Source organism: Protopterus annectens, chromosome 6.part0 (assembly GCF_019279795.1).
Source record: "Protopterus annectens isolate FY-2018-M chromosome 6.part0, PAN1.0, whole genome shotgun sequence".
Lineage (NCBI taxonomy): Eukaryota > Metazoa > Chordata > Ceratodontiformes > Protopteridae > Protopterus > Protopterus annectens.
This window is the reverse complement of record NC_056737.1, coordinates 1,096,332,074-1,096,359,306: the sequence shown is the minus strand read 5'-3', so window position 1 is coordinate 1,096,359,306 and position 27,233 is coordinate 1,096,332,074. Positions and strand designations below refer to the sequence as shown.

Sequence of the window (27,233 nt, the reverse complement as noted above, 5' to 3'; positions counted from 1 at the left end):
TACCAGTGACTTATAAAGAATTTTTCTATCTGTATTCCTTGTGGTTGGTATCTCACTATACTATTTACTTTCTGAAAGTAAGCTTGTAACAAGTGGTGTGCCACAGAAATCCAGTAAGGGCCCTCTCTTATTTGGTATTTATTTGGCAGAGATCCAAGCCACTATCCTGAAGTGAGATCGACAAATTGTGCTGAGGACTACAAGCTGGGTACTGTTATGTGCTCATCCAGTGATACTAAACAACCCCATCATGGGTTAGGATGTGCACATACTTTGCATACTGAAAACTTCCTAACGTTAAATTAAAAAAAAGTGCAGCACAGCAGAGACTGGCAAAAAAGCTACTCCCACCTCACATGTTTTACATGGTACCCCTCTTCAGACAGACAAGGTCATAAGAGACATGGATACTTGTGTGAACAGCTCCCTCTCATTCCACCAAAGACAGGAATTTCTTCTATCTGGCCCAGATAGTTAACAAGTGAATATCTTTACGACCTAAAGAAGTCATCCTAGCCCAGTATTCTTCACTTACCAGATCCATCACTAAATACAATATTCCCTTTGGTAAGTGCAAATCCAAGCATATCACTCAGCTGGAAAGGCCCTACAAAAATGCTAACCAAGAAAATTAAAAGTCTTAAATCCTTCAAGTATCCCAAAAGATTAGCATGACTCTCATTCAGTAGCCTACCGGTTTCTCTGAGGTGACCTTTATCTAGCTTTTCATGCCATGAATGACCCAATCCCATTTGACCTCTTCTTTGGCAAACCAGTGGCTATACAAATATCCACACATAAACATAAACCAAACCATAAACAAGAGTAGAGGAGGGTTAGGCTCATAACACAGCATATTCCCAACTTAAGGAATAAGTTGCCACTGCAGGTCAAAAAACTACAACTTTGGTTAACTTTAAAACCTAGTGTTGATGACTGGATGGGAAGACACAAATTTACACCAAGGTTATCAGGTAAGGCTCTGCTTGATTTGGGAGTCAAGTAGTATTAAGTGCTTCACAAGTGTGGCAAGAACTTTTACATTTGTCTCCCTAAAGGTGTATATTGGTTAGGCATCTTATGGTCTCCGCGAGAAGCGTACCTGGCTCAGCCAGCTCTCTGTTGTGGTCCTACAAACTGTGCATATTGACTTAAGTGAACCGTCTTCCTGAACCTGTGTGGGTAGTGTGTGAACAGATATGTACATGGTGCTTTGTTAGATGAACTGGCAGTGTTTTTTATTCTCCCTGAACCTTATGCGGTATTTGCTTCCCACAAGAAATACAATTATTAACTTTTTCTGACATCGGTCTGAGGCAAGAAAAGATTCCCCAACGGGGTACTTAGCTTTAATGAAGACTTCGGTTCCAAATATTTTCGTAATTCAGGAGCTGGCCGACCGGCACTTGCGAACTGCTTCTGCTTCGGGCACCGCGCGGCAAAAAAGACTGGAGAACATGGCGTCGGCTGTGTCTTATATACTCTGGCCTTCCTGACGTCAGAAGAGTACGCGACAACAACCGACGCCGGACCAAGACTTTGGAATTCGGCCGACCGAGGGACCGCCTGACGGCTGAAAACCCATCTGTCATTACTGCAGCTGTATGCACGATGAACATCAGGTATGTACATGTTTCGTGGGTGATGGTACTTGAGAATCTTAGCAATGCTCGACTCCTGACTGCTGCTTGAAGGACATTGAGTGTTCATCAAAACGCAGGCTATCTAAAGGAGATGTTATTGTACAATTGAGATGCTTTTCAATGAATTATGACTAAATGAAATGAGCTACATGAACTGACACCTTTCATAAATTACCTGAAGACTATGAAAGCAGGAGGTCTGTTATACTAAGTAAGAATCATTAAGGGACAAAGTCCCTGACATGGAGGTAGAGGTTGCGCTACCATACAAAAATCTCTTCTTTAATCTCCTACAGTAACTTAATGGAGTCCATCTGATAGTAATCCATGTATTTCATTTTCCTTTATATACAAGTGAACTGGACCTGTGTAAGCCCTTTTTACAATCACATCAGTCTCAGAATAAGTTATGAAAACATAAATTAACAGTATTAGGCTTCAACCAAAATGCACACAGACTTGTATAGGTACCTAACAGGTTCATGGGTAATTACCAGGCCATTGATCTGTGAGGCTCTTAAGAAGCCTAACCTTGCACTCCCGTACTGATTACTAACCATTACACTTTGCAGCAAGAATTTCCAAAGATGAGCTGAACAGGTACATTTGGAGCAATTCGTGTTTCATAGGTTTATACCAGGCTAATGACTGCCAGGGTCTTTATAAGCCTAGCCGTGCAACCCAACCCAGTTTTGTCCGAGTACTTTGGATGCTTACATGGTGGGGGCATGCTAGTAAGGAGACAGCCACAGGTTACGTGGTGGGGGGTATGTTAGTTGGGGATTAATTTACTTACTGAAAACCTCTGTCCATCAGAATCATGGGGGCCAGACCAGGAGTGAATTTGCAATTTCTCATCCAATGATCAAGGTTTTGTTTGAAGAGAGTCAGGGATGAACTCTGCTTCACATGTTTGGGGAGCTTATTCCAAAGTGTGGGGATCCTTTGAGATGCATATCAGTCTCCCCAACATGTTTCTCCTATCCACGAGGGTCAATGATGTTAAACTGGGGTTAAATATGCAGTTAACCATTCAAATTACATTTGAATAGAGTAACAGAAGTACTTTTGTGTGCAGAAGAGGATGATGCTATGGAAGCAATATTCTCAGATTCTTATCTATTTTTCCAGCATGCTCTGTTAATTTTTGTAAAAAGAATGGACAACCTTTGAATAGGTGTTTATGATACCACTGGACTTGCAAATGTGAAATAGGTCTGACAAAGTATGTTCTGTTTAGACTCTGTTAGCAAGTCCGAGGTCACATCTCGATAGCCTGTGTAACCAAGAGGAGACGGACAAGGCTCTGATGCAGTCTGCACAGTTTGCATGATTCAGGCTCTTAATTTTTTTTTTTCAGCGAGAAAGCATTGTGGTTGTTACAGTTGTTATAAACGTTTGGACAGAGAGATACCTAAAGAGGCATTATACTCAGTGACTGGCCTAGTTGCCAAGTACAGCAGAACAATTATGTCTCAGGATCTCGGCACTATACCTTTAGATACAAGCTGAGCAATGAAAAAGGACCTCTTCACAATAGTGGATATGTGGTGATCAAAGGACAGTTCATTAACAACATAGGTTTCTGGATCTCTAACTACAGGATCAATTTTAGGAGGGTATTACCTATGTGATGGTTACAAGGAAAGTCATGCTTGCCAGAGGATACAGTTACATATATTTTGACATTTAGTTTTAGTACATGGTTTTGACACCTACTACTTGTTTGGGACAGGCCTTCTTGTAGCATCTTTGTGTCTTCTGGGGAGTTTAAGATAGCACCAAGTTTTCAGCCATCTGCAGACTTGGTCACTTTCAAACCTTTAATATTAGCTTTGACCTCCAAGAAGTAAATGTTAAACAGGAGTGGCCCAAGGACTGTACCCCTGGGGTACTTCACTAATTACATTTTTTTGGAAGAGGCAGCGATACCTATCCTTCCTTTTTGGGTTCTATTTATGAAACAATTTACTATGCAACGAGATACATAGGGACAGTTTGTCTGTAGTGCCTGGGTGAGATCCAGATACACTGTATGCACACTGATTTGACCTCATCCATTGCCCGAGTGATTTTTTTGAAGTTGTCAACCAGATTAAGTAAGCAGAACCTGCCTTGACAAATCCAGACTGGGTTGGGTCAAGTTTCTGTAGGTTACCTATACACCTAGTTACTAGTTCCATAATGATCCTTTCCATAGCCTTACAGATGAGACTGGTTACACTTATCGGTCTATAATTACCCGGATCTGTTGAAGCCCTGGCCTTTGTGCAAAGAAATAACTGCTGCTGTTCTCCATTTATTTGGCACATAGCCTGTTTTGAGGCTAACACTGAATAGCCTCTGGAAGGGTCTTCCAAGCCATTTTTCAGGCTAACTAGTAGGCAGCCTGGTATGCTACCTGGTGTCATAGATGTAGTGCTCTTGGCCTTAGATAGTACCTTAAGAACTTGTTCTTAAAAGATTGGAGGGGATGGTGTAGTTATGGATATTTCTTTCTTAGAATACTGGAGAGAAGAGGGGGTGAAGTTAGCAAATCTTCTAATGGACAAATTCAGCTCTATGTTCTCTGCATCTGAACATACATTTTCTACTAGCTCTGCATTAATACGACTACATTCGATAAGAAAAAAAATACATTGTCCGCAGTGCGGACCTGTAATAAGATAGAAGCAAAGCAGTAGCTGCTGAGCTCAAGCATGGACACCCAGGCACTTGCAGGCTGTCTCAATGTGAAGCAATACATTCTCCTGATTAGAAAATGAAGGAATTGTTAATGAATTAAGAACTCTGACAAGGGACGGACTGCCAGACGACAGGACCCCTAAATGAAAATGGCCTGGATACACAGGTTACATAGGAGTGTGGCATGGCCAGCAAAGAAGACATCACAGAGGACCCAAAAAATTTGGAGTCATGCTTGACAAATAAAATATGGTGCAGAAACCTGCAGAAATTTAGATTTAAAACTCTGCAGATAAAAGTGACTATAAGGAGAATGCATGATATGGGTTACAACCTGCATTGTCAAGGAAGTGCTCCCTTTTAGATGATGCTTTAAAATCAGGTGTATTTTACTCTGTGTAACCTGCAATCTGTACAAGTTGCAGTCAGAAGCTCTTGCTATCACGTGTTCCCATGAAAAGTGAGTCAAATTAATTTAATGTTTGTATCTACAAGGATAAAACAGATGAGTTGAGGGGTATGTTCTTATCTCTTGGCTTGTTACAACATAACCACACACATCATGACTTTGTCAAAGTTTACTGAAACGTGTTGCACTTAAAACTATTTACAAGAGCTCAAAAAGTTAACAATTAGGGGAAAAGGCTACTGACATCGGTAAGCTGAGTAATACACTTTAGAACGGATAACCTCAGGACATCCCAGTCATAGCTTTCAAGCTCTGAGCAAGAAATCTGGACAAAGGTTCAAATTCTGGGAGAAAAGGCCCAAAATACGAACAGATTTTAAACACTGGGCTTATAGACATAGAAAGCTGCTAGAATAACAGATTTTGTGTTAGCATGTATTTTCTAAAGAATATGAAGTTTGAAACTCAAATGTCTGCCATTATTTAAGGACTTCAATACTCAGTGATTTGCCAGAAAAAAAATAAATTTTATGCAGAACAGACTAAAAATATGAGGCAAATATCTGGACATTCTGCAAAAGTCTGGACAGTTGAGAGGTATGATTACAGTTCAGTCTGTTAATAGAAATAGTAAGAAAGGAAAAAGCATGAATCCAATACAGACACACAGGCTTTCCTGCTGTGTTCTCAACTTGTAAGGGGTACAAACCCTTCACCTTAACCTAAAAAACATTTGTACATGTCATTTTGAAAGCATCTCAGATGTATGGGGATGATGCTTTACACTTAATGTTCTTAAACCTGTCAAACAGCTACATATGATTAGTAGTGAAAAGGATGTTACTACGTTTACAAATACAGCTCCCAGCAGTATGGCCAGTGTCCACATTCCAAGGTGGCTGCCTAGGGCATTGCTGTAGCATGGGCATTTTTCCAGTAATCTTCATGGTGTAGCTAGACCAGGATGGAGGCACTGGTTGGTGTTGGGGGGCACTGTGGAGACCTTTTGCCTAGGGCACCAGCTGACCAAAGGCTGGCCCTGATTCCAAAACACAGCATCTGAAGCAATGCAACATTTGCAGATGAAAAGTGGAACATGAAATGGAATGTGCGACTTAAGGCGAGAATCATCACAATGATATAACTGAAAACTTAGCTTGACTATCCTGAATAATATAACTTCCAGTTTTACTAATGAATAATGACGTTTATCCAACCCAAAATAATTCTGCCATACTTCCTACCAACATTCCTTAACTTGTGATGATGTTTCTGAGCTGAAAGACAAGCCCACTTCACCTCCAGGAATTACCCCTGGCAGATCTGCTTTCAATCGTGTTACATACACCACCCACCATTTGTGGGATTTGAACATTACAATATCACAACTTGCATTAAACACAACCACACCCGGGATAATGCTTCAGATACTGGAGCCTTAAATTTGCATCATGTTGTTATGTAGTTAAGAAGGGTGAACATTAAATTTCCAGTGGGGAGCTGGGAGCTCTGCCTACCTGACTTAAATAACCCTGCAGAATTACTACATCACCTCTAACCTCAGAGACTTCTGGAACTGACTGCCCTTCCAGGGGTTAGTGCTGTTATATATTACACCACTTACCCAGGACGCATACAGTTAATATGCCTTGGTGTATAGCTTACTGCATATTCTGCAAATAAACATGACTTTTATAAGCCACAACTTATATAAAAGGAACTAAATAAATACAAAGTAGATTAAAACTTTGCTGTGAAAAAAAAGAAAAGTGCTAACAGTTATAATTGACATTAATGTAGCCAAACTAGATAACCATTTAGGCTTACCCTTTGTATGTGTGTCACTATAGATGCCTGTGTCTCGATGTCCAGCTGCTTAATCCGCTCAATAAACTCTTCCTTCCTTGAGCACTTTTATATATAAAAAAAAAAAAAAAATAAAAAAAAAAAAAGAGACAGAAAAATGTAATTTGTTAGTACATCTATTAAGCTGAATTATGTGGTTGCTTTTTTCAAAAAGACCTATCACATTACTAAGAAAATTGTTTGAGATTTGTTCCAAGCTACTCTTTACTGCATATGCAGTAACTGTGTAAGTTTAAATATTTTTTTCGTTTGATCATGTTTACAGTTAAAATGACAGCGCTGAAGTACAGTACTTTACTGCATACTTTATTTAACTAGGCATAACAATACACAGCATTGTACAGATATATTACACCCATCCCCATAAACACAGCAACTTTCCCTGACGCATCTATGCGAAACTCCTTACTAAGTTAAGAGCTTAACAAGCAACATTACTCAAATGGCTACTTAAGGAGATAAAGATAACCATAGACTAATCAATACCTGCCTCACTGTGATGCTTAAGGACTGCACCTCAACTTGTGCAGATGTATGGATTGTCACTTATAAGTGAAGTACAGACCCGGTCAGTTTACGATTCCTTGTAGCGGTCTGCATGCCCTCCATGAAGCTAATTTCCTTTCTGTTTTTTTTTTTTTTTTTTTTGTCCTTGTAACGGCTAACCTGGACAGGATTGTGACATATAAGCTAACAGAAAGAGGTGGGTTGAGACTTTTCCTAGATCTGAGCCACACACAGCAAAGCTATTAGGACCAGTGGTGAAGGATACCAACTGACCACTTCACGTACCACGCCTGTGCTGATAATAGAGAACTCTCTACACCTGTACACTTTTGCGAGGGACTTTTGAAGTAGGTCTAACCAAAGGCAATGTCATTTTGCTACTGTTCATCACCCAGAATAAAGTTTCAGCACCCACATTCATAGAAGCCATGCCTCCCCAGATTCCAGTATTACCCTTTACTCCTGAGTTAAGGGGTGCAACTATTTCCATAGACCCCTTTCCCTTAGCCCAATTCAAACCAGGTGCCGTCCACTGTAACAAAGTACTACTATGATTAATCACCTCATAACTATATTATGTAATAAGACAAAAATGGAGAAAAAAATAGAGTGCATTCGCAGACTCAATGAACTAGAATTCAAACTGCTATATCAACCAGAAGGTTCTGGAAGCACAGGCTCCGATTGGAGTGTAGGAGCAAAACATTAAAAAAATACATTCAACTAGGACTCAAATCCAGGCCCTCAAGAGCACTGGTTTACCTGCTGGAAGCGTTAGAAACAGGTGAGAACTGGCCAACCTTTATCTTTCTCTCAAATATGTGGCTTCATAAACAAATAGTCCAGTGAGAACAGAAAGTGTAACCTACCAACTTATTTTTTTTATATTTATGTCCAGGTCCTGGGTTTGAGTCCTATTTGAAGCGTTCAACTTCAAGTGGCAAAACAAGTTTGTTAAGAGATATTAAGACTCTTAAGTTATTCACAGATGGTTGCCAAAATACAGAATTTTGTTGCACCCTATTGGCTGTCTCACAGTAACATGCCTGAGTGGCTCCCTTTCAAATTAACTGGATGATGATTCTACAGGCGGTTGACAAAGGTGTACCGTTCACTGGTCATACAAGGTACATGGCTATGCAGTGACTATAGCTACACCTGTTCATGATCACAGATTGTACAGTGTTTCTGTTCCACCAGAGTAAAGCTTTGGCATTTTATGTGACTGCGAGGGGCTGTTGAACGTTTCGTGTAGTGAAGAGGGAATGGACAATGGTATTTTGGGAAGTGTTTCATTGACCCGATTTAAGCTGCATTTGTGGCTTGTGGCTAGCAGTTAAAGATTTAGATTTCAGCTGCAAGCTCTCCAATATTGTGTTGCAGGTGACTTTTAAACTTTTTTTCAGAAATAGATTGTTTAGACTACCAGTACATTGCATTCTGTGCAGGGAAGTCTGTTTAGACCACATTTTTTCAGCCCTAGACTAGTTTACTTCAAGTGGCTTCTGATTCTCAGTTGCCCATCACTGGAAGATTTGCTAGATCATAGAGTCTTTTGCTCATTTGGACACATGGTCAGTTTGCCCCCATACACATTTGTACTGCTTTTTCTGGTTACGCTATTATACTGATTTGTAGCCCCCCTCCCCCTTTCACCTCCTGCTTACACTAGTTTTGATAATTATTACTGTTTAGCCATTCTGTGTTAAACTTTAACTGTTCTGATGTTTCACAGAAAGTAATTCCTTGGCAAACTATTTTTATCTTGCTGATTGTCTAATTTACTTGATATATCACTGTTTGAGAAACTGCGGTGGTGGTGCTGTGGTAGCGTTGTCGCCTCACAGTTAGACGTTGCCCGTTCGATTCTCAGAGCGTCTTCTGTGTAGCGAAACACGTGAATGGGTGTTCCTTCGTTGAAGGTTGTGTGTTAGGCCCGGCAAGCCAGCACGTAAAAATCTACTGCCAATCGTTAGCGGACCGGAGTTCCACTGTGGCGACCCCTAACCGGGAAAAGACACAAACAAACAAACAAAAATCACTGTTTGAGAAACCTTGTAAAGAGTTTAGCTGATAACCACTGTAAGTAAGCATGAAATCAAGCTTAATTATCATGGAATAATAGGTTCATAGGTTGGTACTAGGCTATCGGCCCTAAGGCCTACACACACCTAGCCATAACAATTCCCTGGATATTTCTTCCCACAATATTTATTTCCTTGGACCCCTGTCTAGCAGGGCGACTGACGTGATCCCCGGGGTGAATTTCCTATCTCCCATCCAATCGTCAATGTTCCTTTTGAAGAGGGCCAAGGAAGTACTCTGCTTGACATGTATGGGCAGTCTATTCCAGATTATGGGGAGTCTCTTGGTCAGGAACCTATCTCTCCAGCATGATTTGTTCACTGTGATGACAAGGTTTAGATCCCTGGAGCGTGCGGCAGGGATTGGGATTTCTTTAAGTGGAGCATGTCCAACAGCTCAGGGTTTGATATGGCCTTGTATGTTTAGCATAGATTGCCTCGGAGTAGACAATATGCCACATAGTATAGCTGGAGTTTTTTTTAGATGATTAGCATAGGGCATCTGCTTTAGGCCTGTGATTTTTTTAGTGAGGTATTTCTGCGCCCTTTCCAGCTGTTGCAGAGGTCTTGTGAGGTACATACCAAATGAGGCACTGTACTCTGTTAATGGGTCTAATGAGGGATGAGTACAGTGGGACAATGACCTCCTTTTTTCTGGATGAAAAGCCATTAGTGATGAGGTGTGCCACACAGAAGGATTTCCTGACTGTTGTGGCGATGTGGTTATCAGAGGTGACACCACTGTCCACTTGTGTCCCTAAGTCATCACACTTTTGGTGTTTAGTGTACTGCCACCTATGTGGTAATTCATGGGTACATGTTTTTTTCCCAGTGGGAATAACTATACATTTCTTGGCATCAAGCTTGAGCCCATGGCTCTGGCACCTAGCATCTGTTTCTGTAAGGCCCTTTTGTAGAATATCCACATCATTTGGGGATTCAATAATGGCTTCCAGTTTGTAGTCATCTGCGAACTTTGTTAGCCAGAGTCCCTTAGTGTTGGCCTGTACTTCAGAGAAGTAGATGACAATCGAGAGCGGTCCCAGGACTGCCCCTGAGGTACTCCACTTGTCTGGATCTGGATTTGGAGTCAGCTACTTTTACAGTCTGGGTTGTGTCAGTAAGCCAGTTGGCAACCCATCAAGTGACGTAGGGATTTATACCCAACTTAGTACGTTTATCAATGATTCCAGAGTGGGAGATGGTGTCGAAGGCCTTGACAAAGTCCAGATAGGCTGTGTGGACTGCCTTACCTTCGTCCACAGCTCTGGAGACTGATTCGAAGAAGTCAATCAGGTTCAGGAGACAGGATCGGCCCTTCATGAACCCAAACTGGGTGGGATCCAGTGTTTGAAGGTTGCAATGTTTTTGTTTATAAGTTCCATGAAAATGCATTCCATGCCCTTGCAGATCAAGCTCGTCAGACTGATGTGACAGTATGTTCCCGGGATCCAAGGTGGATCCCCCCCCTTGTGGAATGGGATAACTGTTGTCTGAACAGAAAGCTTTTCAGGGTTAATAAGATACTAGAGAAACCAGAAATTGGAATATATGACTCATGTAATTAAGAGCAATATAGAACTACTTGTAGGGACTTTTTTCAATACTGTCAAATGCATAACATTACTTGCCTCATGGAAGAGAAGATAGATGTCAGTCTCTTGGGTTTATGCTGAGCTGAAGAAATGGCAAATGAGTTTATCTTTGGCTTTTCATCAGTGGGGGGAAAAAACACCCTGACAATTCTACCCTACAAAACAATATGCCTTTAAAGAAGACTGTCCATTGGCTGCTATAGTGCTTTATCCCGGAGTAGTTTAAACACTCAGTGCTAAGAGCACCAATGATCGGAATTAACATATGGTGCCAACCTGTACAGTATGCAGAGCCTCAAGTACAAAGAGCCTGAAAACAACATGCAGGTTTGCAAGCTGTTAGCTAAAACACCTCAAATGTTCACCCACCCATCCATCGGTCCATCTGTTTTCTAAACTGCCTCCCCTGGTGAGGAAGCAAGCTTAGCAATCTTAGGAGAAATGTGGGATGCAGTAATGTAAAGCTTCAGTCATGAACACAATAGCAGGGCCCTGGGTGGACTCTCCCAGGTGTATTTCTCTTGGGTCAGGAAAATGGATGCATAAAGGCAAATAGACCATGTGATGATGTGAGGTAGTGCCAGCTATGCCAGGAGAAGTAAGGCAGTGGATGTGTAACATATGCCACCATAGCTAGCTGGAGTTTTGTAAAGAATTATATGTCATTTGTACATCAAACTGATTTGTACAGGTGCTTGTGTTGAAAATGTATTTGTAAAGTTGCTTCTGTTTAAAAATGTACCAATAGTGGGTCCTGCTGAACAGAAAAGAAATATACCTGTATGACAGACTGTATTGTACTTGTTGAAATTAATATAACAGAAGATACTGGAAGAGAAGAGGTTAATCTCAGTCCAGCTAACTTTGCAAAGCAGTCTGAAATTAAATTACCTGGTTTAGGCCATAAAGATTGTATCTCAGCTCTGATTGCAGACAGAGACAAAATGTCTGTGAAAACAAGGACTAGGAATCCTACTGTATTGTCCTCAGAGGTGAACTAATTGCTACCCTGCAAGGGTCGCAGTTCTTTGAATGTTTTTACATCTTCCAGATAATATAACACATCTTAGCAAAGCTCTGTGTGTGTGTGTGTGTGTGTGTGTGTGTGTGTGTGTGTGTGTGTGTGTGTGTGTGTGTGGTGACACATTTGTACAAGACTTTGGCTCAGCTTCCAGTAAAGGGGGTAGTGTGGGGACCAGATGTATATGATGTCAATCTGTAATCCAGCACTGAAATGATGTTTTAATACTAGATGAGACAGAAGTCTCAGAGCAGTCTGATTTCGAAACCTGACAAGAAGGACCACTCACCTACATCATCTTGCCTTGCTCTAATAAGTGAATTAAGGGATGGTAATTACTTAGATCAGTCAGGAAAATACAATGAGATTAGTTAAGTATTGTTTTTCTGTGTCTGTGTGAACCTTTCCATTTGTGTCATTTTTTAATATTTCATGTGATTGAAACTCTGGTGTTTATTGTAAATAGATGTTCAGTATTTTCATGTTCTTTTATTTAGTATTAAATATATTTAAACTTTTCATTTTGTCTGGTCTTTTATAGAATATTTTAACTTTTGAGACTACTTATACTTATTTGGTGACACTGTGGCCAGACTCCTGAAAGCCTTGCTGTTTAGTAAACATAACCATTGGTATTGGTATTAATTTCACTCAGTATAATTGGGTACCCTTGTAAGAGCCTTAAAGTAGCTGGCTGGTGGCAGTGAATCTACCTTCTAGTCTCGGCAGGGGGGGACATACTGTAGCTGGTAAATCTTTGCCCGCCTTTCCCAGGTGTGTGTGAAAACCAAAGTTCAAAGAGACTGCGCATATGAGCTACTTTGAACAGGGACATGACAGCACTGATTTCACGGAGATGGTGGGGGAGGACTTGGCTTGGAACACCCAGATAAGGACTTAGCTCTACAGCTGTGAAAGTTGGGACTCTTATTTGTGGCTGGACAGAGAGAGAGAGAGAGAGAGAGAGACCCAGCTCCATGATGGGAGTGTGTTCCCTGTGTGCTCTTAAGGAAAATTGTGCTTGGTGCAGATAGCTGCATCTAGAAATACTGTGTGTATCTATCTTTGGTCCAAGTGAACGTCCCTCACCAGTGTCAGTGGTGAAGACTGAGGCTCCTTGATTACTGGCCCAGAGGAGGGATGTCACAGACCAACATATCATTAAGTTAAGGAAATGTCCGATGACAGAATGATAGCTCTTCTGGAAAGACTGGACTTTAAATAAAAGACAGGTCTCTGCAACTTAAACATGGATTACTTATTGGTTACCTTATCTTATGTCTGTCTTTCCCATCCCATGCCAAATGTTCTAAGGTGGGTAACCCTCGGAACATTCCCTTAATTGAAGTTTCTTTCTCTGTCTCCCTCTACCACCTCTATGGGGCAAACAGTGTCCAGGAAGACTTCTAGGTAGAGACAGAGATGATCAGTTTAAAAACAGTGGCAATAGCAGCAAGGGAGGATGGCAAGAAAAGTCATACATAGATTATGAAATACCACTAAAAGATTCTGATTTGGTTCTTAATGACCACCAGGGTACTTTATAACTCTTGGGGGGTTGCATCTTTCCTTTCTAAATTCAACAAAGGCACCTTCCTGTGAGGATTCTAAGCACATCCAGAAAGCATAAGCCATAGTAGACAGCATGGCTCTGTGTCACAGAGGGATGGGAGCCCTTAATGTGACCAAGGTGACCAGGATTTGCAGCCCCAGCATTGGAATAGCCAGGCAGGAAGGAGTGAAGAGGTATGATCTGCTCATCTTTCCTGAGGGGTGGGAAGGGAAATGAGAAAATGGAGCCACATGGAGCTGGTGCCAATTCCCTGGTGGACAGAAGGGAAACCAGTTATCATGTTTCCTAGAGCAGTGGCAGTGTTGGTTAGATGGAACACCCCTTGAGGAATTGAGAGGATGACATCTGTGGTCAGTCCATTTCATGTCCCTCCCTAGTGTTTTGCTAAAGGCTGCTTAAATCACAGCTTTATCTGGCTGACTCTTACCCAATGATGGGAACAAAAAGTATACTGTTTGTGAGTGGGTAGATGACTGCAAGACAGTGAGGGCAAAAAGTAGAAAGAAAAAAAAAGAATAGTAGGTGACTGTGTCAGAAAGCACACTTTTTATATCAGGCAGAGGGGATTGTGTGGATGGGCTATTAAAACCACAGCAATTGTAAACATTGGCACTGGATGCTAAACAACTCAAAAAGGGTATCCACAGCAATTAAACCAGCTTCAGAAGACAAAAAGCAACAACAAAAGCTCTGCTTTCATTAGATCTTTAACACTTTACCAGTTTGCATACACATGTATTTCTAGCGAAGTCCGTTAATCGGAAACAACCAGCACCTCCTAGCAACGTGAATGCCCATTTAAGAATGTTTAGAAGTTGTAGTTAACTCATTCTACACTTGGAAATCAACACTGTAAGACAGAACGCATTTCTTTCTGTGTTGATATGATTTAGCAATCAAAACACTACTGAAGTTCATTATAAACAACCAATTTACAGTCGTGGCTTCTAGGCTAACTGGCCTTTGTACATTTATTATTCATTTTAACTGTAGCTTCCTGCTTACCTGCACAGCACATCCAAGCATGAGTAACAACAACTTGTTCATTTCTTCCATGCTTTTATCTAAAGAAAAAGAAAGAAGAAACAGTCAGAGGCTGGAGAGTGAACTGTTTCTAATAAGAGTACAATATAAATGTCAACATTTGACAAAAGTTTAGGTATTTACTACGTTAGTGACTGTTTTAAGTAACTTGGAACACTGACTCCACTCAGCATCACATATTTTACATGCTTAAGTAATTAATGTGTGCTCCTATTCAGGCATGTGTTGACTCCAACAAACATTCTTCTGTTTCATATTACAAGACTGAAGATCAAATTAAAACTAATCCCTATGGGTACCATAGTCTCAACAGTCAGAAAAATAAACAATGATAAAATATGGCATTAATTGTTTTTCTTTTCTCCCCCCAAATATCCAAGTTTTATTATAACTTAAGAAACAACTTTACAAAAAAATGTACATAGTTGTCTGCTTGCTGTGAGTTAAGGTTGGGGTGTTAAACATGAAAATGTATATCTTTTTTTTTTTTTTTTTTTTAAAGTTTTTATTGAAACAAAAAGTCTGGGAAAATGTCAAAACAGAGACAATAAGCTGCAACTGCATGCAAATTCATCTGGACAAACAGTAATATAAGCATGTAAGTTAAGCAGTGAAAACATATAAAAAAACCTGCTATTTAGAAAATGTGAAAAACAACAGTATCTTATCAGAACAACTGCCTTATCAGTCGTATTATGTAATGTAAATGGCACTGTCGGTACGGACAAGAAGCAAAGGGTATAGAATTGTATTAAGAAGTGTAGCCTACAAGTAGCAGTGTTACAAGAGACACACTTACAGCATGTGAAGAAATGATATTATTATTCTTAGGTGTGAACTGGAACCTGATATGCAATAGTGAAGATGCAACACGAAGGGAAATGCAACAAAACATGGCAGATTTCTGAAGTAATTTATGAGACTATTTGGAATAGAATATGTGAAATTACTAGCAAGAACCCAGACAGAATTTATATATTATTCTCCAAGTACCATAACTGCTTTAAACTGGACAAAAAATATGTCACATTGAAACACATTGAATACCTATTGCAGATCATGGACTAATACTAATTTACAGATGCAAGGTAATAAAGTAAAATGAGATATTCCTGCTTACCTGTTAAAGGAGAAAATTTTAGGGAACAGGTAGTAGAAACAATTCAGGAGTTGTTTTGAAAGGTTTTCCTATCAGCCTCTTGTGTGTGTCATAGAGCCAAAGGCCTTGCTAAAGTCTAGACTCTAGACAGAACATGTCTGCTGATGGAAATGCACTCTGCCTCTCAGGGGCTATCAGTTGCTCCCCGGGTGTCAGTGGAAATCCACTTTGTTACATAACCAGCGGTAAGTACACCAGTGCCTTTGGTGACCATGCAAATCTGTAGCTGTAGGTTTTAAGAACACTTTTCTACCACGATGACTACAGATACAGGTACATTTTAGTTGTTTTCACCTAACTCTACACTTCTAACTCTACGCTTAAGAACAAAAAACTTCCATTATACATAGTAATAGCAGGAGATGTGCACATGCATGCACACAGACACACACACACACACACACACACACACACACACACACACACACACACACACACACACACACACACACACACACACACACACACACACACTCTCTCTCTCTCTCTCTCTCTCTCTCTCTCCAACTTCTCACTAAAAAGACATCTTTCTCACACAAGCAACCCAGGTTTAGGCCCACATGCTCCACTACTTTGCTCATTCACTATTTGTAACTTAAGCAGTACTGAACAAGGTAAACTGACACAAACTTTGTTTACCATCTTAACAGAGTATCTGAATATGCCAATCATATCCTGTTTCTAGCCAAATTGGAAAGATGCATATTCTCAATTGAGGTGTATGCATGGTTTGTAAACTACCTATAAAACAGGGCATTTGAAGTGAGAGGCACACAAATGTTACCAGCACCACTGTGTCAGGGCACAGGAGTACCTCAAGATTCTATCCTAGGCCAACTACTCTCTTCGCTATATTTCAGTGAAGTATAGGTACGTTCTCCACCGCTTGGCCAAATTTCCCCTTTTCATTATAAACACCACTTTGGGTCTTGAAAAGAGGCTGTTGACCTAGTCGGACTAACCTGGTCAGCAAAGCGCAACTAAATAAAAACATGCAACACAAAATCTATACTTAGCTATTTTCTCTTACAGTGGGTTATTACAAATGTTCAAGATACACAGAAATGAATAAAAAAGGCTCATTCCTAAGAAGAATCAAAGTCTCTAACTCATTCACTCCGGTGCAGCTCAGAAAAGGCTGCCTGCTTAATTCCACCATAGGAACAACAGTGCAGCCTGAGCTCATTTTCAGAAAATCCATTTGTAATACCATACAGAAAACAAATGTTCATAACTCTAATTAAAACAGCTAGACTAAAAATGCAAATGCAAAAGTTGATCAGCAGACACTGCCTTTTCCAGCAGTGTAAATGTTGATAGTGCGTATCAAAGTCATTATTAAATATTTGGCAAGGAATGCTGATATTGTGCATATTTTTTACCTTTTTTTGGAAAAGCAAAGCACAATATCTTGGTCAATGTACCATGCAGACCCATACAATTTGTATTTAATTTGTTTGTATGAATGCCAGCTTTAAAATGATATCTTAACCATTACTGTGTATTCACAGAAATATGATTAATATAATATTTATCATAACTGATAAACACAGCATAATATCTTATCACCGGTAACAGACAGAGGCTACATATCAGTGTACAAGTCGTGTGGCTCAATGTCAGCTTCAAAATGATGCATCATTTGTGTGATTACCATGCTCCCTCGCAAAGATATGGGCATAATAATGAGAAGTATTGGAAATGTATGTTGTATCTTTCGGCTTTTCCCGGTTAGGGGTCGCCACAGTGGAACTCCGGTCCGCTAATGATTGGCAGCAGATTTTTACATGCCGAGTTGCCAGCTCTGACGCACAACCTTCAACGAAGGTACACCCATTCATGTATATCTCCACACAGAAGACGCTTTAGCTGAGACTCGAACAGGACAATGTCTTACTGTGAGGCGACAACGCTACCGCAGCACCACCGCCACAGCATCATTTTCATAATCTTACAAGACTAAAACTGTGATTTCTGTACATGTGTACAGTGCACAGACACAGTTCTTTTACCATGTTGTAAAGAGTAACACTGTCTTCAAAATGAGGTATTACATGGCACACTGACATGCTCCCCTGCAAAGTTATTTACCAAAATATGAAAAAAAAATCATAATTTCCATAACCTAACTCCAAAACAAACTTTGATATCTGCACATGTGTACAACATACAGGCACAATTATTTTACCATGTTGGAACCAGCAATACTGTCTTCAAAATGAGGTATTACTTGGCACATTCAGATGCTCCCTTGTGAAGTTATTTACCAAAATATGAAAAAAGATCATAATTTTCATAACCTTAGTCTGAAACAAAGTGTCATATCTCCATATGTGTGCAGCATACAGACACGGTTATTTTATGATGTTATAAGGACTACCACTGTCTTCAAAATGAGGTATTACTTAGCACGTTCAGATTATCCCTTGCAAAGTTATTTACCAAAATATGAAAAAAAAAATCATAATTTTCATAACCTGAGTCCTAACAAAACTGATATCTGTACATGTGTACAGCATTCAGAACCAGTTGTTTTACCATGTAGACACATATGATGGTAAATATACACATTCTTGGTGTAGCCAACATACTAATGAATGGGTACATGTAAAGAGAAAAAAGCAGTAGATCCACCAACTCTGTGCATCAAGCCTGGCAGTCCAGTGCATGTAGGAATGGCCACATACCCACACTCTCACTTGTCGTTCTCCTGATCATGAAACCATGTCAGTGTGAGAAGGTGGACAAACCTGCACAGGAAAGAAAATGCAAACAGATTACTACTGATGTTTGACAGGTGTATGTATATCATATGCATTACCTGGTTAGCCCATCCAAATCTTCCATCCTAGCCACAAGGCCAGTATTCTTTGCATTAGGTACATAAGTGGTGATGACACTGCAGAGGTACATACCTACTACCTGTGAAACACCAAATTACAATCAATGATTGACAAGGTGGGCACATGTAAATGGAAAAAGCAGGGTAAGGACGGCCTCTCCACTAATATGCCGAGGACAGGCATGGGGCTTCAGCTTGTGGGCATCTGAAGTGTCCCCTACCAGTCCTGGCGACTGACTCAGACTGCTGGTAGCAGCAATGACTCCTGATTGTATGCAATGCCACCACTTGGGTGGTGGTAGCAGCAATGACTCCTGATTGTATGCAATGCCACCACCACCCAAGTGGTGGCATTGCATACGATCAGGAGTCATTGCTGCTACCAGCAATGCCACCACCCAAGTGGTGGCATTGCTGGTAGCAGCAATGACTCCTGATTGTATGCAATGACACCACTTGGGTGCTGGGTACCCAGAGTAAGTCACTTACAAGTATTTTGGAATCGGGGCAGGTTACCCTGAGTAAATTACTTTTAAGCCTTTTGGAATAAGGACTGGGTTACCCCAGAATACGTCACTTAACAATTCTTTGGAATTTTGACAGGGTTGCTTCAGAGTAAGTCACTTACAAGTCTTGGAATCAGGGCAGGGTTACTCCAGAATAAGTCACGTACACTGAAAGAAAGTCTTTTGAAATCAGGCCCTATATTTTTCACTGGACAGCTGACTTTGCTACATTCTTTTATCATGTAGTAAGTACTAATACTGTCTTCAAAATGAGGTATTACTTAGCATATTGACATTTTCCCTAGCACAGTTATTTACCAAAATCGAAAACAAAATATCAATTTTCATAACCCAAGTCAAAACCAGACTGTGATATTTGTACATGTCTACAGCATACAGACAGTTCCTTTTACCATCTAGTAAGTACAAATACTGTGTTCAAAATGAGGTATTACTTAGGATGTTGACATCTTCCCTAGCAAAGTCATTTACCAAAATATGAAACAATAACACAATTTTTATAATATAAGTCCTAAACAAACTGCGATACCTCATCCTGACTATAGTGGTCAGTTCCCCATTAGGGATCAGGTCTGTTGTGGCAAGTCACAAAAATATGAACCATGTAACCCCAATGAGTACAGTACTGTGTATCAAAATACAACAAATTGTCAAAATGAGAAAAACAAACAGGTGGGGGGGGAATGGAAACGACTCCACAGACAGAAACACAAATCTGGTTTGTGCATTCATCAATGTGATAACGACTTCTACTTATGTGAATAACAGTGACAGCTGCTGAGAGCTTTATCTGACAAGACAAGAGTGGCTCAGTGTTATACTGTAACTGCACTTAATTTGATAATTACTGCAAAGTTCTGCATGTTCAGACACAGGTGATAATTGCTGCACATAACCTGTTGAGTAGGCATTTATTATATTACCTGGTGCAGGTGTAAAGCATACTCACTACAATCTGTTAGGAGAAGACCAGAGTAATTCAGTCATAATAGTATAACATTTATATATTACTGAGCACCACCTCCCACCTAAATTCTACATAGTAGTGACAAAGCCAGGAATATTGGCCAAAACATATGGTAGCCCCATGCTGGTAGTCTGCAAATAATAACATTTATCTCGTGCAGCCAGCCACTGAGTAGAATCAGAAACAGAAATAACAAAGTCAGAAATATCTAAATTATCTGGTCGATCCATGTAAGAATTACTCCAAAAGTAGAAATTAATTTTATCTCACCTAACCATCCCTCTGGTTACAATAAGACACGCACGTAAACAAAGCAGAAATATTGTCCAAAATATCTGGTTGAGCAATGCCAAAAATCAGCAATAAAAATATCTCACTAAGCCTCTCATCCCACCCAAACATGTTTTGACTACATGTTCAAAGCTGTTTCTTGACCTAAATGCTGCAGCATACTATTGTGTCTGTAAATAAACAAATACAAGAAGGCAGAAATATTGCCCTACATACTGAGCTGAGCAATGGCAGAACTAGTGTAAAAGCAGCAATAAAATGTATATAACATTTATATCACTGAGCCCTTCTGTCAACTAAACTATATACATCTCCCTGATTGTATTAGATTTTATTCCCTGTAAGCAATGGACCAAACGTATGAACCAATAATGACAATTCAAAACATTTCAGCCATAAAAGGCCACTCAGACATCTGTCATTACAATCCACCAATATCACTCAATAAGCACAATCTCTGCAGAAATAAAAGTCATCTCATTGGAACATGGCTCATACCATTTGAGAAACACAGGTGCTCCTCCAGAATCAGCAGTTTCCTCCCTTCCTGGGATGAACAGGTTGTAGTCAGGTATTTATCATTCTGTATATATCTATATCTATCTATCTATATATATATATATATACATATATATATACATGTCCTTGCATTTGTATGCAGGGAGGACATCCCAGCCGAGAATCAAACCAAACTGGTTAGAAATACTCCTATCAACAAACATGTGCAGCTTCTTCCACGCATTCACATGCAACCTTTCCACATGGGGTCAGGGTGTCATTTCAACAGTGACAATTATTTTCAGCCAAAGTTCACAATACCAGGTGGCTAGCCCTGCCTGTTATTTATTCTTTCCTATCACTAACTCTCATGCACACACACAAACAGACACACACACAGACACACACATGCGCAGACACACATGCGCAGACACAGACAGACACACACACAGACAGACACACAGACAGACACACACACACAGACAGACACACACAGACACACACACACACAGACACACACACAGACACACACACAGACACACACACAGACACACACACAGACACACACACAGACACAGACACACAGGCAAATGAATAGACTGGTTCAAGGCCACATTAGAAACCACTTTAGGCATAAAAGTAGGGTTAGTTTGCAAAGAAACTCTATCCTTATGAAATATCAAAAAGGGTTCAACTGCCATGAGTGCCTGCAATTCAGATACCCTCCTAGCAGAAGTAATGGCCAACAAAAAAGCAGTCTTCCAAGACAAAAACTTCAGTTCAGACGTAGCTGCAGGTTCAAAAGGAGGTAGAGTAAGCTTCTCCAACACAAAATTGAGATCCCAGGAAGGAGTAGGAGCTCTACGTGGGGGTCTTATATTCTTTGCCCCTCTAAGAAATTGTTTGAACAAAGGATGAGAAAATAAAGGAGGGTCACAATCATAGTGAGCAGAAATGGCTGCAGCATGAACCTTCACAGAAGAGAAAGACAAACCCTTGTCCAGTAATTCAGTAAGATACTGCAATGCAAAACTCAAATTAGGCACTGAAACATCAAAACCCTTTGCAGTGCTCCAAAGAAAAAATCTCTTCCATTTATCAGCATAAACTTTTCTAGTGCTAGGCCGCCTGGCTTCCAAAATGACATTCAAAACCTGTTGAGGAAGCTGAGACCCCACCGGCTCCATCACAGAATACGCCAGGCTGTTAGATGGAGGGACTGCACCTGAACATTGAGAAAATTATTGTTTGACTGGGACAACAAATGAGGAACCTGTGGCAAAAGCCAAGGAGGCTCCTGGATTAAACTCCTCAGCAGAGGATACCAATGCTGACGTGGCCAATCTGGTGCTATTAGAATCATGCAAGGCTTGTCCTGCCTGACTTTCAAGAGTACCTTGGGGAGAAGAGGCAGAGGAGGAAAAGCATAAACGTGAAGGTTGTTCCAACTGAAAGATAGAGCATCCACTTTCCAAGCATCTGGGTGGAACATCTTTGTGCAAAATTTTGGAAGTTGAAAATTCAGTGGAGAAGCGAACAGATCTATGTCTGGAGTTCCCCAAGCCACAGTCAATTGTTTGAAAACCTGAGGATCCAGTTTCCACTCGTGGGGATCCACAATTTGCCTGCTCAATATATCTGCTAGGGAGTTCTGAGCTCCTGGCAGAAACCGTGCTTGAAGATTGATTCGAAAACTCAGAGCAGTCTCCCACAAAATCATTGCTTGCCTGCAAAGAGGGTAGGAATGGGTTCCCCCCTGCTTGTTGATGTATCACATGACTGTTGGGTTGTCTGTTTGAATCAACACCTGTCCCAGCTGAAGCAGGTCCTTGAAGGCCATCAAAGCAAATTGAACTGCTAACATCTCCTTCATGTTGATATGCAAATGTAGTAGTTTGGGAGGCCACATGTCTTGTATCCATTTCCCATTGAAGTGTGCTCCCCAAGCCAAGTCCGAGGCATCCGTCGTTAGGATCTGACTCGCCTCTGGTCGGGTCACAGAGAGTCCCTTGTTTAGGTGACATTCCTGAGCCCACCACAAGAATTCCTTCTGGATGCAAGGTATAATCCGAATGACAGTGTCCAAACCGTGGCAGTGTTGAGTCCACACACTTTTGAGATACCATTGTAGCTTCCTCATATGCAGTTTGGCATTGGGAAGTACTAGAATGCAAGATGCCATGAACCCCAAGGCTTGAAGGACTGTCCTTGCAGTCAGCCTGGACATGACTGATAACTGCTGGAAGTAAAGATGAAGAGTTCTTTGTTTGTCCGGGGTCAGAAATGCCATCTGAGAAGCTGTATTCAGTCTCACACCCAGAAAGCACATGTCCTGAGAGGGTACTAGACTGGACTTTATTTCGTTCACAGAATACCCCAGGCACCTTAAAACTGCCATTACATACTGGAGATGTTGTAGTAATATGTCTTTGTTTTGAGCAAGAATCAGGCAATCGTCCAGATAAGGGTAAATTTGTATTCCTCTCTGTCTGAAGAAAGCAATCACAGGAGCCAGAACTTTTGTGAATACCCTGGGCAGTAGATAAACCAAAGGGCAATGCAGAGAACTGATAATGCGAAGTACCAGCCGAAATCTCAGGAATCTCCTGCAACTGGGCCTGATAGGGATGTGAAGATAGGCCTCTTTGAGATCCAGGGTTACCATCCAGTGATCTTTGCCTAGCATAGGCAGAAGTTGTTGTAATGTTAACATCTTGAACTTTGGAATGTCTAGGTAGGTATTGAGAATGGACAAATCCAGAATTGGCCTCCAAGTGTTTCCTTTCTTTGGCACTAGGAATAGACGGGAATAAAATCCTAGGCCTACTTCTGACGGAGGGACCACCTGAATTGCCTCCATCTGCAAAAGCAGAGAAATTTGCTCCTGAGCCTCCAGCCTTTGCTGAGGAGGCACATCCGGCATGCCTTTGAAAGGAGGAAAAGTGTGAAAATAAAACTTGTAACCTTGATTTATTATATCCAACACCCATTGGTCCTGGGTGACCAAATTCCAGTTTTGTTTGAAAAGTCCCAACTTTCCTCCTAGAGGAGCTGCCAGTAAAGAAGGGTCTGGAAGCGGAAGATACAGGTCATTGGGTCTGCTTACGAAAGGGCTGACCCCTACCCTCACCAGAAGACTGTGCAGGAGAGCTCCAAGTCCTAGGTCTGAAAGAACCCTGAGCGTGAGCCCTGCCTCTACCACGTCTAGACCTGCCCTTAGACTGATAATCCGAAGAAGGATAAGACCATCCTCTAGCAGGCCAATTCCTACCAAACTTAGGGGGCTGCACCTGCATAAAATCCTTGACCGTCTGCATAGACTTAGCCTTATCTTCCATCTTTTTCAAAACTGATTCCACAGGAGGGCCAAAAAGTACTTCAGATTGAAGAGGAGCATCCAAAATCAGAGCCTTAACATGCTCTGACAAATTTTGATCCTTAAGCCAGGCATGTCTACGAATAACTGAACCTGTAGCAGCCACCCTGGATGAAGCCTGAAGAGCATCAAAACCACACTGTAAAGAATGTTTGCCAACTTGATCTGATGCATGAACCAACTCCTGGAGCTCCTTACACTCTATACCCTCAGATAAAGCATCCACCTTAGATTTCAATTGGCCTTACAAAAAATTCTGATACTTCAGCGTATGAAATTGGCAATTCAAAGCCCTCATAGCTAACGTAGAGGAGGTGTACACGTTTTTCCCACACCTATCTAACGCTCTAGAATCCTTATCCAAAGGAACTGGATTCTTAGTCACAGAAGCCCTAACACCCTTCGGACCTTGAATAATAGTTTCCGGATCAGCTCTAGGACTCTTGTACAAATACTTATGTGCTTCTGGAACTCTGTAATACCTGTCTGGCTTAACAGGGGCCAGAGGCAAAGAATCAGGATTAAGGGAAGATTCAGAAAAAACATCCTGAACTACATCTAAGACAGGAGGAATAGCCAAGGGCCTATGTTGTGGCAGAAACAAAAATTCCCTAAGCCTTTTCCGAGAATCTGAAAAATCCTGACCTTCCCACTTGAAATGTTCCCTCATGGAATGTAAAGTCTCAGAAAAAGAAAAATCCTCTGGAGGAGAAGCAGACGGACAGGAGTCCTCTGCATCCGAATCAGAATAGGAAGGGAAATCCTGAATTTCTTCAGCTGAGGATTCAGAGTAGTCAGAGGAATGATCCATTCCCTCTAAATCCGCCTCCACCCTAGGCCTCTTCTCTGGGGGGGGCATAGAACCCCTGATCAAAGTAATCAAGTCCTCTGCCATTTTCAACATATGCTTTTTAGGAACAGGGGCTGGAGAGCTAGAACTATGACCAGGGCCAACCAGACAAGGTTTGGCCTTAGCATGTCCTTTAGCCACTGAAGTAGAAGGCCTAATAACCTTTTGTAAAACTGGAACTACAGACACCTGAGAAGCACCCTCAGCCTGGCCTAACTCCTGAGAGGCCAACTCCTGTAAAGTAAAGGTTCCCCCTGGGATTCAGCCGAACCCTCGGCAGGATCCACAGATTCAACCGGAGGCTCCGTAGAACCGGCGTCCGCAACGGACGACTCATCCGGTTTAGACCTTAAAGATTTATCCTTACGCTTTTTAGCGGTAGCGGGCGGAGGATCCGACGGCATGTTATAGTTACACCGTTTACCAAAAACAAGCCTGGCACAGTCTAATCTTCGTTTAATGGTGCGCTTATTAAATCTAGCACAAAAGCGACACCTGACCACGTCGTGCTCAGGCCCCAAGCAAGGAATACAGAAAGAATGATAATCCCTATGAGGTATCTGTTTCCCACAAGAAATACAATTATTAACTTTTTCTGACATCCGGATAACTGAGGCAAGAAAAGACAAAAATTTCCCCAACGGGGTACTTAGCCCAACTTGGTCTTCGGTCTGAAACTCGATAAATGAAAATTTCAGAACGCCGAACGGCACTTGCAAACACTGCTTCTGCTTCGGACCACGCGGCAAGAAAGACTGAGGATATGGCATCGGTCATGCGCTTAAGTACTACTACGTACTGACGTCAGCTCTAGGCAACAATGACCGACGCCAGCCTAGCTCTTTGGTATTCGGGCCGACCGAGGACAGCGGACTACCCACAGGTTATGACTGCAGCAATGTGAGACGAAGAACATCAGGTGGACAGTGGTCTCACCTTCAATAACCACATCGCCACAACAGTCAGGAAATCCTTCTATGTGGCACACCTCATCACTAAGGGCTTTTCATTCAGAAAAAAGGAGGTCATTGTCCCACTGTACTCATCCCTCATTAGACCCATTATAGAATACAACGCCCCATTTGGTATGTACCTCTCAAGACATCTGCAACAACTGGAAAGGCCGCAGAAATACCTCACTAAAAGAATCACAGGCCTAAAGCAGATGCCCTATGCTAACCGCCTTAAAAGACTCCAGCTATATTCAGTCACATATCGTCTACTCTGAGGCGATCTCTGATTAACATACAAGGCCATGTCAAACCCAGAGCTGTTGGACATGCAAAACTTTAAGAAATCCCAATCACTCAGAGCCACACGCTCCAGGGATCTAAATCGTGTCATCACAATAAACAAAACATGCTGGAGGGATAGGTTCCTGACCCAGAGACTCCCCAGACTCTGGAATAGACTGCCCATACATGTCAAGCAGAGCGCCTCTTTGGCCTTCTTCAAAAGGAACCTTGATGACTGGATGGGAGAAAGGAAATTCACCCCGGGGATCAGGTCAGTCGCCCTGCTAGACAGGGGTCCAGGGAAGTAAATAGCGTGGGAAGAAATAGCCAGGGAATTGTTATGGCTAGGCTTGTATAGGCCCTAGGGCCGATAGCCTAGTACCAACCTATGAACCTATAAGAAGGACCAGAGACCATGCAAAAAGCAGACCCTGTGACCAGCTCACTTATGAAATCTCTAACAATGATGCTGCCCCTCTTAATCTGCAGCAAGTGTACATGAGGCCAGTAGCATCTTGAAAAAAACTGTCTTAAGAATAGGCTGGGGATACGAACGCTCCACTAAAAGCACTGCATACACCAGGAAGTCACTTCAACATAAGGGAAGGACCTGTCAAGATTTTCTCATCCATTTCCTTGTAACCAAAACTCGGGAGACAAGCATTACCAAGCCATGCAAATTTCATTTTCAAATGAAAACACATTTTAAACATTAAAACAGGATCTAAAAGCGCTCCTGTCCAGTGACAATATAAGCATTTACATTCAACATAATATTGCGACAGCAGAAACACCCATAAAAACATGTTCTCACAAACCTTACCCCTAATAAGGAACCTACATATACTACTCCTTACTCTTACTATCACAGACGCCCATACTGGACAGTAAACCAGGAGAACCCAACTTGCTGACACTTTCATGTCAGTTCTGCAAGGATTATAAGAGGCACGACAGTTTCCAGCACTCGACAGTTGAGCTCTACATATGGCAAAGTTCATAGAGACACAGCAACCTGTCACGTTTCAAACGAAAACCCTAAATTAAAAACGAGTTAGCCA

The 27,233-nt window shown here is 41.4% G+C and overlaps 1 protein-coding gene across 2 annotated transcripts in view; it reads right to left on the bottom strand.

Annotated features, from left to right (window-relative positions):
• CCDC88C (coiled-coil domain containing 88C) overlaps positions 1–27,233 on the bottom strand; it is a 1,480,266-nt gene that overhangs the window by 663,854 nt on the left and 789,179 nt on the right. For both annotated transcript variants that reach the window (XM_044074710.1, XM_044074709.1), the window contains exons 5-6: positions 14,389–14,447; positions 6,565–6,648 (exon numbers count right to left, since the gene is read on the bottom strand). In XM_044074710.1, coding sequence (XP_043930645.1) covers positions 6,565–6,648; positions 14,389–14,447 — 143 coding nt within the window. The remainder of the gene's footprint in view (positions 1–6,564; positions 6,649–14,388; positions 14,448–27,233) is intronic.